This window comes from Glossina fuscipes, unplaced genomic scaffold (assembly GCF_014805625.2).
Source record: "Glossina fuscipes isolate IAEA_lab_2018 unplaced genomic scaffold, Yale_Gfus_2 1, whole genome shotgun sequence".
Lineage (NCBI taxonomy): Eukaryota > Metazoa > Arthropoda > Insecta > Diptera > Glossinidae > Glossina > Glossina fuscipes.
In genome coordinates, this window is record NW_023998415.1 from 26891278 (window position 1) to 26910915 (window position 19638).

Sequence of the window (19638 nt, forward strand, 5' to 3'; positions counted from 1 at the left end):
TCTCTCTCTCTCTCTCTCTCTCTCTCTCTCTCTCTCTCTCTCTCTCTTTGTTTCTTTCTCTCTCTTTCTCACACACTCACTCACTCACTCGCTCTCTTACTCTCTCTCTCTCTCTCTCTCTCTCTCTCTCTCTTCCTCTCTTCCAAACACTTTATTTTGCCTATTATGCAAAGGCCTTGATATAAATATTTATAATATACACGTACGAGATATACTTTTTCACAACATCCCCGAAAGTATGCCAAGTTTATATACCAGTATATGTAGCTTCCAGGGTCTGCTATATTAAATCGTAACGAAGGGCTCTTCAATATTGCATAAAACTCTTTACTATCGATTTAAATAAACGTACGAAAAAAACATCTGACCTAAATCCATTGTTCAATGAATTCACTTCGTCGTCCATATCGCAAATCTTATAGCGTACATTATATAAATATTAAATTATTAGCTAAACTTACAGCATTCGCATGCAATACTACTACTACTATACTTCCCGTACGTTTTCGAAAATGTTACAGCTGCAAGAGGTAATGGAGGGAGCTGTCATTCAATCTACGTATCTTCACTTGCTTAACATAAATATTTTATAATGAATATTATTTTGCAACACAACACAACATTCGAGAGACAAAAGTTAACTATAATAGTTTCTTATTATGATTCACAATTTGTTGATTATTTATATTTGTTTAGTTTGGATGTAAAACTGTTCACGCTTTTTTTTTATTCGGAAGCCAATTCTTAATGTTCCTCAGTTAGATTTAATCAATCTGCCCACGTGGCGATCCAGCAATTTTTTATTAAGCTTTAAAAAAAAGGAATAAAGCTACCATCCTCCAAATGAGGGAGGAGAACAACATATTTCTTCAAATTACATAAAGTGATAAATGCAACGACGTTTCTAAATATTGGAGTGCTATTCGACAATAAATTTCGATTTAATCTCCACATAGAACTGGTTGGCAATACAGCAAGATCTTCGCTTATTTGAAAAGAATGGCGGAGAGAATTTCGTAATCGTTACAAAAAAAAAAAGCTGTATATGATTTCGGTTAGAATAACTTCTCCGGTACTTCTGTTATCTGGTCTCTGATGCTGTTTAAACCCCTAGTTTATAAGGATTGTCTAACTAGCTAGGGGGCGTGGGTTACGCTTAAATAACTCGCGTGGCTTGGACCACTATGGGATTAAGCCATCAAGGCAGGTACCCACGTGAAACCCATGTCGCAATCTGTACTTCTGTTATATGTACTTCGGCTACACTCGCCGTATAAAATCAGTTGAATCACTTTAAAAAGAATCTACAACTTTTTACGGTAAAAAAGTTGCTGTCGAGGTCACAAAATTCATTCAAATGATAACAAATTATTATTAACTGCTTCGCCATTGGTATGCTTGGGAAACGTAAGTATATTTTAGGCATCTGCTTTTTTAGTAAAGTTGATAAATGATGCTATAGATGCGCCAGAATTGTCAAATGATAATAAACTTTAATGTTCTCATCTATCCATCAGAGGACTTAAGTTACACAGAGTTTACCCAGGGCCGAACCAATTATGTATTATGATGATGCCTAGAATCGTATCTCTTTATCGAATTGAATTAAGTCTACTTTCTGTAATGGCCGAGAGCTGCCGATCTGTCACACAAACAATTGAAAGAAACAAGTAAATTTGAACATAGTCGTTGACGGACTAGACGTATTTTTCTAATGGATGGCCCAGCTTCGGCATATTTAGTGATACGATCACACTTAGTACACAAGTGCATGACATGTTAAGAGCGCCTGAGAGCGCCTTTTGACTTGCCTATTGTTTATTTAAGAAGAATTTTAAATTATCTCCTTTCCCATTCATTTAAACTTAAGAATTAATGTAAGTTTTAAATTTATTAAATGAGTTACCGCATTAGTTATCCAAATTTAGTTAAAGATGAACTGTAGCTGAATGAAAGATGAATTTAAATGAATTATAAAATAGTTAAAAATGAATCTGGCGATGATGATGCCCTTCTCATTGATCAGTGATCAAAAGAGTCAGGTATCGGTTAATCTTATTTTGTTTTTGTTTGCTTTTCGTAGGTCCAAAACTGATCCATTTTGCCTACTTTCAATGTCATGCATGATTCCTTAGTTTAATTGTTAATTACGTAAATAGCTTTTGAGAATTCGATTTCAAAAACATTTTCGATTTTTATAAGAAAACAAAAAAAAAAAAACTAGCAATAATTCTGGGTCACTAACCCATACAGCATGAATGATGCAAGAAAAGTATTCCCTAATGAAAGCTATACGAATATTGCCATTATAGTCAAGTATTGCTTATATTGCAATAATCCTTATTGGTGTGGATGGCGATGCAAGTCTTTTTAGCGTACAGAGTAATTTAGATGGAAAATGTTCAAATTACCCCACTCCGCCAATCCACGTGCAAATTCATGTGCAAATTGCAAAAAAAATTGACTTTATAATCTTAGTTGTACATTGATTACTTTTATTATTATAAAATTTTATTTCTCTTTTTAAATATTACGTGAGAAGTTTTTTTGGTAATTAATAGTTAAAAAATTCTTTGGATTTTTGTGATAACAAAAGTTTTCTTTTTCATCATAACAATAACTAACTAGAACTAACGTTCGAATCATTGCTGTTTATATAAAAAAAAAAAGAAAAAATGTTAAGAAATTCAAGCTTAATGCACGACACATATCTTATTCAATTTATAATTAATTTTTAATCTTAACAAATTATATGAAACATAAAAATAATATTTACACAAAACAAATGCTCTCTATATGGTGTAAAATCAAAGTTTTCAATATTATTTTTCATTCTCAATCTGTCAATCGATTTGTCCTTTTTGCATAATATAATGATCGTATAACGTTGTTTGCTTTATTCTTTGTCTTAAACGTGAACAAGTCACCATAAGCGAGGCGAAGAGAACACAAAACATTACCGAAAATGTTGCGGTCATTGCCGAGAATGTAGCAGTTTTTAAACAAGTTTGATTCGTTATCATTTCCGAATGCTGCGAGTTCGTGTAAAAGCTTTCATCATCTGTTTCGCCCTCTTGCAGTACCCTTAACGATTGGAAGAGATTAACATTTTCCGATAAGGGAGGTTCTGGCTTTTCAGTCATAGCCATGAGAACTGCCTCAGTTTCTAATGTTGCGGATGGAGCCGGCAATGCGTAATCAGAGCTATTGGCAATATCACGTTTGGTTACTGCTTTCAAATTACGCCAATGGCAGGGCTGACTCTTTTTACGAAAAAAGGATTACATTTTGTTATTATTATTATTATTATTATTATTATTATTATTATTATTATTAGAATAATAACAATACTGCTACTCATACTATTACTATTACTATTACTGTTAAATTATGTACATACCGGACACCGGCCATGACACATGCGCACGTCACATTCAATATAAAGCGCTGGTGAACCAGTAAAACGAAAAGTTTTCATATAGGCATAAACTTGAGTCTCAAATATTCCCGTCTCTGACCAAGAGCCACGGAAACGTGATATTAACTTATCGTCAACAGGACAGCCGTACTGATCAATTAATTGTATACGTTTATTGGCGCCATTGTGAGCATAACAATCATTCACTACTATGTCGAAACCATCTGCATGGACAAAAACATGAAATATGTCGAAAAAATGTTAGATAAAAATTAAAAACCGAAAGTAAGAATATTAGATTCGGCTGTGGTGGAATCTTCGTTACCCACCACCCATTACTCCCTTAAAATAGAATAATGCAGTGTATTGGTGCAATTGATATGAATGATTAGCAAAAACTCAATTTTTTCTCCTTTAAAAACACAGCTACTCTCACTTAATGTTATATTGTGGACCGGTCCTTTGGTCGATCACTTTGGTCACTTTTTAAGACCAAGCTACATGCGAAAATTACGAATGTTTCCATAAAGTTTAAAGCCGACACCTTTATTTTTGTACCCAAGAGAATGTGTACTACGAATAGAAGGACAAACGCATAGATCGACATAGTTAAATCGGTTGAGAACTTGATGCTGATTAAGAAAATCTGTGTTTAGTAGAGTCTCGAAAGCTAGATTCAATGACTTTCAAACGAATTGAGAATATGGATACACTTTCTCCCCCAGTGATGAGTATACTAAAATGCCTAAAAACAATGAAATCACGTTAAGTGCTTACATTTAAATCTTTCAAGCTAAGCTTCAATAGCGGATCTTTTGCGTACTTTTTTTTTTCTTAATTATAGGTTCGTTGATAACTATTTAATATAACGCGGAGTTATTATTGAGAATACATTAAAATTTTCACTCCTTTTTAAAGTTGTTTTTTAAATTAATGCGTATATGGAACAAATTTTAGTCAAGTCCGATGGCAAATAACGGACGGGAAACAGGAAAGCAGACAAGCAGTCGTATGAAGAATGGATACCTGTTGAGACACTAATCAAAACTTGATATATATAATTTCTAGCGTATTTATTAGCGTTAGAACAGCAGTGACCAAATGTCTACTAGGGTGCATTTATCCTTCGATCGCATGTAATAAAAATAAAATAATTTTAATAAAAATGTGAATAAAATTTATTTAAAAACTTACCATATTTACTTCTCATATAAATGATCAATGTTAACGGATCTCCAACTCTTACAGGGCCAGTTACTCGCGGTCCACCTATGCCATAACCATTCTGTATCTCCATATAACATTCAGGTGGACTTAATGTGAACACAACAGGATTACCCGTGGCAACTCTACGTTGTGAATTATATTCATTGAAATTTCTAAAAATTAAATTCATAATTGTTTTTATGCGCCCGCGACGAATACTCACTCCACATCTAGGAAGGGGAAAGTTACGGTTTTCCAAAAGTCATAGCCATATTCACAAGTTACTTTAAAATGCTCATCATATTCTTCCTCAATTAATGGATTATATTGCACGGTTACCGTGTTCCACATAAAATTCTAAAATGAAACGAATCTATTGTTTTTTAAATTCTTATTCAAAAAAAATTGTACAAAAATATATCTTACCGTAGGATTTTTACGATTTTCATCATGCAAAGCATTTTTACCGAGAGTACCGCACCGATTTAATTGTATATAGAATTCATAATAATCTCGGCCGGAACCGTTAATATACATGCAATCAGGATCGTAAGCGTAGCCAGCTGAATACACTAATCCGCTAAAAGAACCATTGAAACCGATACGTATCTTCATGTAATCATCTTGACATTCAGCTTCAATGTCTGTTATGCAAAAACAAAAAAAACCAAAAAAATACAAAAATGATTTAAATTTCTCCCTCCGTCAATTTGAATGACATACGCTGCACTCTGGTGCTATTGAAGACGAATTGTTTACTATAACCACGATCCCAGTATTCGGCATGCCATTTCTCGCCTTCATATGGACCAGAATGATAGACAGCGCCACCGCCAGTCAAAGTGGGTGGACTGTCACCAGTTGTATCATATACGGCTGGTGCTGGTGGTGGTGGTGGCGGCAGATGCGGTCGACCTAAGCGATAAGGTATTGGACCCGAAGAGTCCGGTATATGATCAGGCTGAAAAATGCAAATGATCGAGACACTCAATTACAATTATCTCCTTCTCTCTCTATCTCTCTTTCTCTCTCCTCCTCCTCCTTATCTTTATACTTACCAAAGCTGATTGCAATTTCGAAACTCTTTCCATTTCTCTCGTATGATTAAATATTTCTTTTAAGGGTTTCTACGGGCGATAGATATTAATTCGTGTTGAGAGAAACTATAAAAGCTTATTACCTTAACTTTTAATTCTGCCATAGCACCTGAACGTTTAAGTATTTTCGGTTGTTGAGTGGTGGTAGGGGACGACACGTACGACTTTGCCGCCAATGTCACTAGGTTATGTGTTTGTAAATCATTCCCAAGTCCCGCTTTACCACCTACGATTTCGGCTGGCGGTTTCAATAGCTTAACTTTAGCATTACGTGACGTCACGGCTGTAGTTTTACTTAGCGGAGTATAATTTGTGGTTAAATCTATTGACGTGGAAACCGAAGCTGCCGCAGCCTCAACTCCATTAATTTTTAGTAACAATTGCAAAGCGAAGAAAATCTATTACCAAAAAAAAACAAAAAAAAAAAAATTTTTCAAAAAGCAAATGTCATCGTCATCGCACTCTTAAGACCATAAGCAATACATCGGATTATGTTGAAACTGAAAATGCAACAAAGTTAAGTCTAAGCTCTAGAGTTTTTTTTTTTTTTTTTTTTTTTTTTAATTTTCTTTTCTTATCGTGGCAGCAATAAAGCAAACGGTTTTTCACGCGCCTTATGCGCAATATTTCCGCATGAGCAACGCAATTAGTATGTGTGGTGTTGTCTGCATATAACTATAACGTAATAAGCCCTTCTGTGTTGATGGCTGCGTTTAAACAACGTTTAGCTAGTTTTTCATCTTGTTAGGTAAACAAAACGCCTCATTAGCTTTTTGAAAACAATATGTTACGCATTTTCGAATTGCAGTTTCTTACGCAGCTTTTAATTTTGTGTTTTGTTTTTTTGTTTTTTGCTCGGAAAGAACGTGTATGTGGTCTAAAAATTTTTATGTAGAAATTCGAATTTTTTTAGTCACAAAGGAAACCATTATAGTTATGATTACGTTTATCTTATAAAATAATGTAGTGTAGATCGAAAAAAAGGTTATTCTTTCATAATGTAGGGCAGAAGAAAAAAGAGCAAAATTCTCCGCCTCTTTCTTATTTAAGATTATTGAGGGTGCAGTTTAAAGAGCAACATTTTACGAATATTTTCTGTAAACCGTTTTCCCAAAATGAATTGAAAAACCGGTCAAAGTGCTATCTCTGTTTCATGGCAACATGTTTTTCTGCTTCCATTTAAGCCGTTTATCGATCATAAATGAACATATAATATTTGCCAATTATTTCGATTTAGATTAACTCAAGTGTTTGCTTTCAATTTTTCGTGTTCGGTATACAGACAAGTTATCAATGATATCCTCATTAAGGAATTAAGTGACGTGAGAAAGTTCATCTTCTCTCGCCTATATGTTTGCGAGTGTACCATTTCAAACAACAACAACAACAACAACAACAACGGACGGATGAGTACATTTAAATCAATTCGTAATCGTAAGGTCAGTCAGAAGATGCCCTCTCTGCGTGGTTTTTGCAAGCTGAACGAAAAATTTCGGACATTCCTTGTCTACGATCAGAGTGGAAAAATTTCCTTCTCGCACTGAAGGGTGTTAACCCGAGAACTCCAATAAATCAGAGTAATTCTATTAATTATCACGCCATTCTTACGATCTGCATTCTATCTGTTAAGTTGATTACGTTTTTGTTGTACAAACGAGTAGAAAGATTATAGTCGACCACGACTGTACGAAGCATTAAACAGCCTTGATTACTTCGCTTAATAAAATTGTTCGGCCATTTTCGTGATAATATAGCAAAAATTGTACGTTGTTTTCCTATAAATGCTTACTCTTGATGGCAATGGATGTACAGCAAGATGTTCAGATGATGCGATTAAGTATACGATTACAAAACTACAACTATTTTTTTTCATACAATGGCTTTTTGAAAATAAGACCTTATATGGCGAGTGGCGACACCAGTTGTACAAAATATGTTAAAGTTGTGTGTACTATCCAAAAGAATTTAAGAAAGATCCGTCTTTTATTACGTCCATTAGCTTGGAATGAATTTTTTCAATCGATTTAAGCTTCTTTGTCCGTCTGTTTATCTCGTATCTACCTATGTGTTATATAATTATGGTCGCAATATTTTCGCCAAATTAATTCAAGGACACACGGCTTTGAAAATAGATTAGATCGGACCACTTTTGCGAACGCACTCTACACAACGTTTCATAGGTCTTTAAAATTTGAATCGATCAGTGTAGTTTTTTGACTCTCGTTCCGTATAATCGTTTTTATGCTCTACATCGCTTGCGGTACAGGGGATATTAAGTTTAGGCGGACGTGTGTAACGCCGGCCCGATTTGAAATCTTTTTCTCAATCGATCGAAGCTTGTCTGTCCATATATCCCTCCATCCGTCCTTCGGATGTCTGTATAAGTATCTTTGTGTTCAACCTATAGATCACAGTTTTAAGATATTTTAATGAAGTTCCTACATACCGACCTTTCAAAATAAGATTTTATATAATCGATCCTTCGAATCTTTATATGGCAAACAGTATAATTTTTGATATTTCATGGTCAAAAGTTAGTTTGTAATAGTAAGCTAACAAATGAATCAACCTTACCGAATTTGACTTACGTAGCTATAATTTTCGGATAGCACAGCAGGTAAGAATTGCAAGAAAATGTAAAAACTAATGCTTTACGATTAAAAATTGTCTACGATAATAATTTGGCATAAAATTCAGGCGAACCAAATTTGAAATATACCCGAGTCGACTTCTTGGACCCGCACTCATATAAGATTTCTCATGAACAGTAAGCCCTTCAGAAAACTATTTTATGATGAAAATTGGTCCATAGTAGAACTTGGATTACATAGATCTGTTCTTCACACCGTACAATATATAGAAATTATCATGAAAAGGAAGACTTTAGATGGAGAGTAAGTTTAGTTACTAATTTTTTACGAAGAGAACTGAAAACTAATAAAATTTTCGGGAAGTATATTAAATTTGCTAAAGTTGGATCACGTCGTGTAGTTCGTTGCAGGCCTTATGAAAAGTATGCCTTTGCAGGAAAATTATGAATTTTTCTTGCATTATTAGCAAAACGACTGAATAACTATACCAGGCGAAGTAGTGTTAAATATGTAAAGGTTGGCCTTGAGCGATTATAAAACTTTTACTTGTTTTTTCTTTAAGAACTTTTCTTAATCAACTTGTGTTTTATAAAAAAATTTCAGCACAAGTTTTTTGAAATCAGGTAATTAAGGGTTTCTCGTTTTAACGGCAAAAATTAGAAAAGTAATAATAAAAAAAAAAAGGTTTTCATGAAGAGAATAGAACATTAGTTGCGTATACTTTACATGACCCTTCTACGTCCCTCCAATTAAAGAAAAAAGGCCATAAGATAATATTCGTTACTAGTCAACTACGCAAGTAGATGCTTGGGAATACACTTGGGTCCTATTTCGTTCTTCATATTAGCCGACGATTGAGTGAGAGTAGCGTTCAGATAGCGAACGGAATCAACCCTGACCGCTAAACATGCATACAAATTTTATATAAAATTATATATGTTTTTAAAAAATTTTAAAAACATTTCTTTAACATAATCTTATTTAATTAATCCCTTCTACGAAATTATTAAGTTTAATAACGTAAACTAAAATCTGACAACCAGTGCGAATTGCGAAATTGGGTGCTTGTTAACGTGAAAAATGTAGAGGAAAAAAATTAAGAAAAAAAAACACAACAAACCACATGAATGAAATGTTTAAGTAGTAAAGAAGACGAAATATACGGCATCCCATATCGAAATTATCTGGCAATTCAAGCAAACATATAAAACCTGCAATAAACATATCCAATAGCTTCAACATAGGTTTTCCATTGAATGCGTGCCGTTTTGAGTGGAAAAAAATAAAACATATCTAACAATCGTTCTCAGTTTACCAACCATAAACGTGCGTCCAAATCAGTTTTCTTTTTAGGCAATACCTAATTTGTGTTATCACTGTGGTGCCTCGTTGATTTGTATATTCTGGCAGCATCGTTTATTAATTTTGCTCGATAACGTTTCGCTTTTTATAGGCATAATAAATATAAAAGAAACCCTATTCATCAACAAGATCAGAGCTTTGTTTTATGTTTTTTCTGGCTTTTTTTTTTGTTTTTTTTTTTTTTTCCTATTCATCTACGAGATCAGAGTTTTGTTTTATATATTTTTTGCTTTTTCTTCTTTTTTTTTTTTTTTTTTTTTTTGTGTGTATTGAGTATACGCAATATTGGTTTCCGTTATAAGTTTTCTGAGAATCATGTGGTATTAGATTGGCTAATATCGGTTACGGTTGATGTGACCCCATAACTGACCGCGCGAACTTACCAGCACCAGTACGTTTGCATACGCAAACTGAACGAAAACATGTACCTGAACTTCCTTTTGACTTTAATAGAGTATCATCATCATCATAATATTCATAAGCATTTATGGCAAAAAAAAAAAAAAACAACAAAAAAAAATTAACAAAGCATAAAATAAAAACATTATTTCTCTGTTCTCTGTTCTTGTTATAAAAGGGAAATAAAAGGAAATAGTTTGATGAGCAGTTCGCCTGCTATGTTGCTTTTAAATTTTATCATTCATTTATGATGATATTGTAAATCTTCTTATCAACAATTCTTTTAATAATTTTTTTATACCTTTTTATGATTAATTAATTTTATTCACAAGTAGAGTAATATGTAAATTTTATCAGGAAATAAAACAAAAGATTGCAGCAACAAACTTGGTTTACTTTATAATCTAACATGCAAGCTTATACGCGGATTTGCTGAGCCAAAGTTTTCTTTATCGAAAAGTCGATTTATGGAAATATGTATGGAATCGAAACTTTTCCACTACATCAAAATTTCTTTTAAATTTACCTGTATTATTATGAGAAGCATTTTTAAATATTTTCCAGGTGACAACATTGTCACGGCTTTTCGTCGCGATCGTGGCATTTCCTTATGATACATTTATTCAGCTGTAAACTGTATTAGTTTAATCCTGAAAATACAATTAAATTTAATTTCTCTATTAGTTGAAATGAAATAAAAGTAAAAAAGAACCAAAAGAAAGAACGTAAGAATTACGTAAATCTTTCTGGTTTTTTTTTTTTTTTTTTTTTTTTTAGCTATAGTAAACTTGATGAACTGATCGAAATTGTTCTAAATATCATTATCTAAATATCCTAAGCGAGATTTAATTTTACAAATATTACATATCGCTCTCTTAGCCATTATCGATTATCTATTCCCGTCTCCTGCTTCATTGCCCCAAGGACGCAAACCAGTGGATATACGACAAAATTGACTAAATCCATTTCGAAATATCTGGCCAGTGAAGAATATGTACTGTGCGCTTTACAGCATCTCCCATTTGTAAATCTTTCTAAGGGTTGTAATCGAATCACGCATTCTGTATGTGTTCGTTCTTCAATTGTATAGTTAATAGGGGGAAAAAAAAAGAAAAAGAAAACATATTGATTGGATTCATCTAAAGTTTTGAAGAATTTATGGAAGAGTTTTTGAAGAAGCTGTCATTAAATGATGACGTAGACTCTCTATTCTTTAAGTTACAATGTTGAGGAACTAAAGAACTAAATTCTTTGAGCATTGTTCGAAGAGGCTGACCGGAATAATATATGTATATTGAAAGAGTTTGTCTACCCATTTAAGAAGAGAAGAAATATGCTACTGAATCATCGATTGCTATTGATGATGGCAAAAAACAGATAGCTTATGACAATCACAAATGTCGTAAATGAAGTCAAATATTTACGTTTACAACCCTGCGTTAAGTATGCGGAAAGATCAGAAGAGGATATTGTCGAGCGGGCTCTTTAAATTCACAACAACTGATACAATTAATATGAGGGTTAACGAATAAATTATCACGAGATAATGTGGATTTCGGGCAAAAGTATTTTTGATCATTACATCAAACACATTTTAGTGAAATATGTGACGAGTGTAAACGTACCAACTGCGCATATGTAAACGGATGAAAAAGCAGGTATACGAACAGAAGAAACGATGTTTGATTCGATGGTCGACGATCGAGCAGATAGACTGAGGAATGAAAGCATCCAACCAGATAAACGCCTAATTGGACATATGGACTTACATTGCCCGGTCAGACGGATATTAAATAGATAATTCGAGTACGTAGGCTAACTGAAAATCATAAAACGAATACACTCACAAAACCGCCGGCTGACAAATGTGATAGATAAACAAAGACAAAGACTAGAAAATCGTTAGTTAAACATTGACAACAATGTTCAATAGCAGCACATCCGTATATACATAAGAAATTAAAAAAAAAAGTAGATGGAGTAATGGTTTGGTCATGGTTTTATTTCTGCAATTATTAAATAATTAGAAATCATACATAAAACAACTGTCATAAAATACCAGCACTCGAATGTAAGCATAGCAGAGCTGTAGAATTGTAAACTGTGTACAGATAGACATTCACCCAAAGTTGTACGTGAAAATGTATATATATATATATGAATTCATATATATATATGCTATATATATATATATATATATATATTTATTCTTCATTTTTATTTTTATTTACTTGAATGTGAAAACGAGCACAAAACCATAACAAATAAACCGTTAAATAATAAGTATAACCTAAAAATTTGCACATACGAAAACCACACAGGCACTGAAAGCACAACATAGCGTTGTTAAGTCACAATTACAGACAAAGAACTCTTTGACTATATTATTGCTACTACTACTACTAGTACTACTAATGATACTACTACTACTATTACTGCTATTACTGCTATTACTGCTACTGCTACTACTACTACTACTACTACTATTACTACTGCCGCTACCACTATTGCTATTACAATAACGACTACTAAATTACTTGAAGGCAAGGTCAGCCATGTAACAGACAAAGTAAAGCCATTTATAAGCATACAGACGAACCTGTGTCGACACCAACGAAATTCATGAAATTCAAGACTAGTGCGCTGATCTTACATAAGTTTTTAATAAAAGTAAAAAAACTGAATTATTGAAATATAAAAATAAAATAAAATAATTTTTACACACCAAACAAAAAAAAATTCATTATATCATATCAACAAATGTTTCATTTTCTTCTTTCGATCTTTTTCTCTCTTTCGCTCTTTACTCGGCTGAAGTGTATGAGAGACTTAAGAAAGCTGGAATTGTACGCATTTCTTAAGCTTTAAACTATTATAGCCACGTATTTTGATTAATTTTTCTACTCGATTTTACTTTTGCTACTGCTGCTGACCTTGCTTTTCAAGTTTATATATTTTTTCTATGAAAAAAACCAAAAAAAAAAAAAAGAAAATGAAAAAAAACAAGAGTTTTTTTTTCCAATTTTCTGCAATTGATTTTTATTAAAGAGTTTCCGTTTCCGTTGTTACGTTTACATATAAATGCGTGTTCACCGCTGATTTTTCGTTTTATTGCAATTTTTTCTATCACAACGTAAAATCTCACAATCTATTCAGTTGCCACTCAAGTGTCATAATTGTAACATTTACATCATTTTCAGTGTTTGCTAAATACTTTAATACACACATATAAAACAGCGATCGTTATCATATTGTTTTTAACATCGATTTCTCGTTCTTTTACATAATTTATTAAGTTTTCATTGTAGATATTGCTGCTGTCAATGTCAGTTTCGAGGTCATGATGAAGGTTTTCATGTTTGTTCTTTTTCCTTATCTTTTTCCTTTTTTTAATGTTATTCCATTATATAATGCGTACGATTTTATGTCTTTCAAGGTTTTTCTCCGAACATAAAGCTATCCCATAGCGAGCGAAAGTATATTTTCCATGCATAAAAAAAAAAGAGTCTCAACAAGGATCGATGACATCAACGCCGTGAAACGATTTATGGCTTTCCGTGGCCAAAAATTAAGGATTTAAGTAAATGAGAAGCATGTGTATTCATTAAGACGATTATACCCATGTAATTATTATCAGAACCTCGCGGCAAAATGGCCTAAATCAAATACCAAATTTGAGCTCTCGCGTATAGGATCATTTTGAAAAGATCAAATGCACTTCAATGAACGCCAAACAACTTAGCCGGTTAGGTAAGATACTCGATGCAACTATGCCGATATATCCCAATTGCCTATGGCAAGTAAAAACCTCGCGAAAGAGCGAGCATGCGCAGCACAGCCACTGCCATTGGTAAAGTACATACGTCAGTTTTTATATTTTGTGCTTTGGCATCACTAAGTGTTGCCAGGAGCCAACTAACGTTTACACAGGAGACTTTCATTGTTTTGATTGTAATCTACCTTAGAACATTTTTTCATTTAAACGCGATTTGCGTTGCTTACAATCACCTGGAAATTGCGATTAAGGGAAAATATGGAAGTAACTCGTGAAAATTTTGGTACTATGTCATGCTGTGACTTTCGACATGAATTATTAGCACAAAAGTGCAACCATAAACTCATTTCCACATTTAGCAATGAAATCAACTTTCCTCCTAAAGCGAAACACTGGTATAATAAGTTAACAATCGCTGCCGCATGCTCACTGACGAAACTCGTGAAGGTCGTCCAAACTCAGTTGTTGAACCAGAAAACATCGGTGCTAAGCAAAAACTGATTATATAAGATCGACATGTGATGTAGTATGAAGTTGAGGCAATCTTAACTATTAGTTCCATCGGCATATTGAACGGCCGCTTGGCAAAAGATCGCAAAAGGAGTCGCTTGTGTAGTGGTGGAAACAAGTGCTTAAGAAATACAATGGTGAGACTTCAAAACAGGCATATAATCGTAATAGGTGCAAACTCGCGTACACTGTATGGATGTTTGAAAATGAGCCAAGTTCAACAAAACTTCTTCAATCTCAAGGTAATTTTAACCAAATTGTCGATTGTGGCTTTGTTTGCGGGGAAGCTTGGATGAAGTAAGGAAGAGAAACGAACGTGGTCGGATCTTTCGTCATAAATCAACGCAACACGAGCTCTCACTTACTCCTCGTAAGAACACTCTAAACATGGAATTGTGTTCAGAAATCATGTTCTGGATGTTCGTTCACCGGCATCGAAACAATACTAAGGCAAATAGAGGATATTTTGAAAACAATAAAGCAATCTGTAGTGAAAAAATACTCCTTTTTCTACGTTTAACATATAAGCAGTGACCCACGTATAACAATTTAGAAGCGCTTCATTATACCTTTGTATCTCTCGGCGCCGTGACTTCACTTGAAAAAACTCAGGTCCGGTTTGTGATGAATACCAAACACAGGCACATCAGCGAAAGCACAAAAGCAGACATAGACATAATAAAGACATACCGTTGATTTAAGACCTACGACTGTCAGTGGAGTCCGTAAATTATTCGAAACGAATGCGATGCTATTTGCTTCAAATCTTTCTCTTGGAGTTTCAGAAGACTGAAGTCAGCTCAATTTTAGATTTTTTTATCAATTCCTATAACGCGGAAAATTCGAATGGACACAAACAGGCAGTAAGCTATGTAAATGGATAGACAATTAAACCACCATTGCGCGCCGATGAAAGACTGGGCGAATGCCCATATATTGAATGCAATATATATGAAAACTCTCCCCTTAAGTCAATCGAAACGAAAACTTTTATTTTCTGTTTTTGTTTTTGCATAGACGCTACACTACAATTCCCGTTGCGAGAACTAACTGCAGCGTTCAAAGAAAAATCCCATCTTTATCATCGTCTTCCTTAGACGCGAGTATACATTTCCGCCTGAAATCTCTTAAAGAATAGAGAAAAAACTATTGAATAAATAAAGGAATAAATGTTTGGAAAGAAAACAGGATAAGCCTTTCCTTCTTTTTTAGGTCCATATTAAAATTTGGTTATCAACAGTAATACATTTTCTTATATTTATGCCATTTCGGTGAAATAAACGATAGCGTTCCGCTCCACCAGCTTTCATAAACTACAATTTTTGGGTGAGGACAAAATCGTTCGCTGCTTTCATTTCGATTCGACATTTTTTTATTATTAATACTTTCAATTAGAAATTATTGCTTCGAAAGTGCGCCAAACGAGAAAATATTAGATAGACGTCATATCGTATGACGCTCGTCACTGGAAATGATTTTCATTGCGTAATATCGGCTTTTTCTGATTGCTGGGGAATAAAATACCCTTTACGATGTCTTATCGAATGAGATTCTGTAGAACGTTACGTAACCCGTCGGAGTTATCTTGATCGAATTGATAGCGAAATTGTAGTAATAATAAAAATTGTGTGACGTTGTTTAGAATGCTCGAAGATACCGATCAGGAACATTTCTCATTATCATCGAAAGTGGAACTGAAAGCTAAAGCTTGGCCTTGGCACGTTCCAATATCGGCAAACTTCATCCGTAGTCAAAAAAAAAAAAAAAAAAAAATCCTAACGAAAGCCTAGAATTATTAAAATTTCGAATGCCTATAATGAACATTTATTGTAGGTAACAATTACTGCAAATATTCATCAAGTTCCGACTGATTTACTGACACGCCTACATGCTAAGAAGAATTCTCTGCAATTAATTCATGCGTGCTTAACAAGAATAAATAAATTGAATATTCAAGATCTAGCCCACCGCCTATAAAATGCATACAATTCTCTCAATATTTGCTTTAGTAATTTTTCATTCATAATTAAATTTCGTACAATTTGCGTTACGTGCTAGGAATGCATAAAATACGGCAAACATATTTACAAGTAGTAGTCAGTTGCAAACGCATTACAAAATTGTTCCATATATTGGTGCATGCATACCTTTAGTGTTACTTTTACTTTATAACAATTACTTTTAACAATTTCAAGTAACAGACGCAAACATATTTAAATTAACGGATTACTTAACGAATTTAATGGATATTGTTTTAAATTTTTCTTAAATTTCAACCTTTTTTTTTTTTGATCATTTAAAAAAAATTAATTATTAATTTAATTTAATTTTTTCACGAAATTCTTATAAAATTTCTTTTTCACTCATGTCTTTTTGAATGTTTTATTTAATAATCACTCAAGTGCAAATTTCCCCGAAAAACTAAAGGCAGCAAGCAGTATAAGCCAAACGTTGTGAAAAGATTTCGTAGAATCGAACTCTAACCAATGCTTAACATCATTTCGTATAGCTCTATTTATTGTTGTTGTTATTATTATTATTACTATTATTATTGTTGTTTTATATGTTTGTTTATTTGTTTGTTTGTTTGTTTGTTTATTTGTTGTTGTTGTTGTTGTTGTTGTTGTTGTTTCTGTATCGTATTGTTAATAACACTCACTCAAACTTCGAATTATGTAATCTTTGCTTTATAGGATTTTCATGCAACTTAACATGCATGTTGTGAATGAGCGTAAGGCTCTGCTAAATGAATGAATGAATGAACGAATGAATGAATAACTAACTGATTGACTAACGCGACGCCTCGTTAAGTGTTCTGCGGCACGTACAGTTTTAGTGTGAAACGAAGCGCACAAATTACCGCGATTTATAAAGATTTTCTAAATAGCTTAGCATATAAAAGTTTCTCATTTTCCTCAACTTAAAAGAGTTATCATGATATTCTTTCGTTTTAACATAAGCAAAATAACAGCCATTAACTCGAAGAGTAAATTTTAAATAATTAGTCTATGCTGATGCTATAAGAAATATACATCTCTTTAAACGTAAGTAAGAAAAATAATGTAGACAAAGAAAATTCTTAAAGGCAGGGATTCCCAATTTTACTCTTTTAATTAAAAAATCATTTTCACAACAAGAATCTTATGTCACACTTTTATACATACGTTGCTTCCATGTTTAACTTACGGTGCTTGAAATGCATCGTTAATCATGTAATTTTCTCAGTTTGTTTTTCATTATTATTTATTTTGTTAAGTTTTAATAGTCTATGATTTTGTTCCATTAAATTAATTCGTTGTACATTAGTTCTTTAATGGCAGAAACCGTTTTGTTTTGTTTTATGTTTTTTTTTTTTTTTTTTTTTTTTTTTTTTTTTGGGAAATTTTTGCATAAGACTTTACGTTTTGAAAGGAATTTAGTCCAACTACCAACCATAGGAGGGAAATTTGTATTATTCTCACATACGTTCTATCATTATCCCACAGACACTTAGCAGATGATTACACTAAGGAGCTACACGTGCCTCTTATGAAAGCATACGGACAGACGGACGTTCTTTTTTTGGCCGGACGGGCTGATCTTATGCTCTAACTATGATCTTCATATGGCCCGTGTAAGAATAAAGCCACATTTTCACCACATTTACTCGCCGGACCATAAAGTTGTTTTTAATAGCACGAGAGATGGCGGATTTTATAACATATCCTAATATATTTTTGGGATCAACGTTAACTATTCGTTTGTCCATTAGAACAATAAAATAAAAAATTTAGATAAATATTTTCAAATGAAGCAAACAAATTATAGACTTTTCCGTTTTCATATTGATATGCATACGTTATGTAATCAAAGTGAGGATTCATTTCAACGTAAGCTTATCTCAAAGCTGGATTTCTCTCAGGAATACTCCAAAAACTGATTAAAAAAATTCAATTTTAGAATTTTTGAAATTAATTCTAAATCGAACGATCAATCGATCTGATGAACAATGCGATCAAAGCCACAATAGTCTTCTTTCTCTTGTTGTTGTTGTATAAGTATGCCGTTGTTCGGTTGTTGGCTTGCTGGAACTATGCCGAACGATTACAAGCGTGCTTAAAAACGTTTTACTTATCCCTTATAAGAAATCAAATATCAAATAATTGAAACAAACGTAAACGCATCCACCAATGATGCATAGAGATGAGTCATTCTTTGAAATCAATATCTCCTTGATATGAATTATATGAATTGTGCCCGTTTCGAAATTTGCTAAGCTCTCTTGCTGATGTTTTCCCCGCTGTATGCAAATCATCCAACAATTATATCCAACACAGACGGACAGATTCAAAATAACAAGGACCCATACGTTGATTGAGAATACGTTTCTCCGCTGAGATCGGAAACGGCTTGTTACAAGCGCAAAACTCTATTCAATATAATTTACTTTTTTGCGCTCTTGGATGTAATAAGCCAAACAGTCAAACTTTCTGGCTAAGAAAAAGCGTTAGAAGTAACTTAAAAAAAAAAAAGAAAAAATGCAAATATTTATATCTTTCATTATTTATCCTTCTTACTATCGATTTTTATTTGATTTGTTTTTCTCTTTTATCACACTTACACATACACACACACATACGTACAAACATTGTCATGCGTTATTCATTGTCGCTTGTGATATAATTTTTTTTTTTTTTGTTTTGTTTTGCAATACGTGATTAATAATTAAAATAATATTTAAGTTATTCTTATTTTGTCCCCAAAGAAAAGGAAAATAATGATAATAATAGTAGTAATTAAAAATAAGATTTTTTATCCATTTAATTTATACTTCTATACTTCTAAAATTAATTCCGAAATTATTCATATCTCATTTGCAATCTAAGATTTAGTTATTGCATTTTAATTTTTGTTTTTTTTTTTTTGTTTTATGTTATTATTATTTTGTTAGGTTTTATTTTATTTATTTAATTTTTTTTTGGAAATTTGTATAACTTATTTATTTATTTAAAATTTAATAAGTTGCTTTAAAATTTTTTTTTTTCTTCCGGAACTTCCCAGTCCAAAACTTCTTCTTCTTCTTTATTTTTTTGTTCCTCTACATTCATATTTATGTGTTTATTGCTAGTTTTCCTATTTTGTTTCTTAATTTTGTTTATTGTAATTAAATGTTAAGTAAATATATTCACCATTAAAATACATTTACATGTGATGTTCATTTTTAAAAGTTATCTTTGCCTTTGCATATATAATTTTTGTAATTTTTGCGAAAAGTGTTCTTCTCGTGCGGATTAGATTGGC

The 19638-nt window shown here is 32.8% G+C and overlaps 1 protein-coding gene across 2 annotated transcripts; it reads right to left on the reverse strand.

The window, feature by feature from the left end:
* Positions 1 to 2673: 2673 nt before the first annotated feature.
* Positions 2674 to 18995, reverse strand: LOC119632719. 2 transcript variants are annotated; one of them, XM_038025790.1, is made up of 10 exons: positions 18959 to 18995; positions 10600 to 10723; positions 5805 to 6119; positions 5683 to 5751; positions 5348 to 5585; positions 5051 to 5268; positions 4848 to 4981; positions 4613 to 4797; positions 3401 to 3642; positions 2674 to 3263 (listed from the first exon to the last, which is right to left on the reverse strand). In XM_038025790.1, the coding sequence occupies exons 2-10, from the start codon at positions 10690 to 10692 to the stop codon at positions 2844 to 2846; spliced, it is 1914 nt and encodes a 637-aa protein (XP_037881718.1). In that variant the 5' UTR covers positions 10693 to 10723; positions 18959 to 18995; the 3' UTR covers positions 2674 to 2843. The 2 variants fall into 2 exon arrangements, with proteins under 2 accessions (XP_037881718.1, XP_037881720.1); XM_038025792.1 differs by lacking the exon at positions 18959 to 18995 and adding an exon at positions 16398 to 16631 and having other exon boundaries at positions 4613 to 4767.
* Between the last annotated feature and the right edge of the window lie 643 nt (positions 18996 to 19638).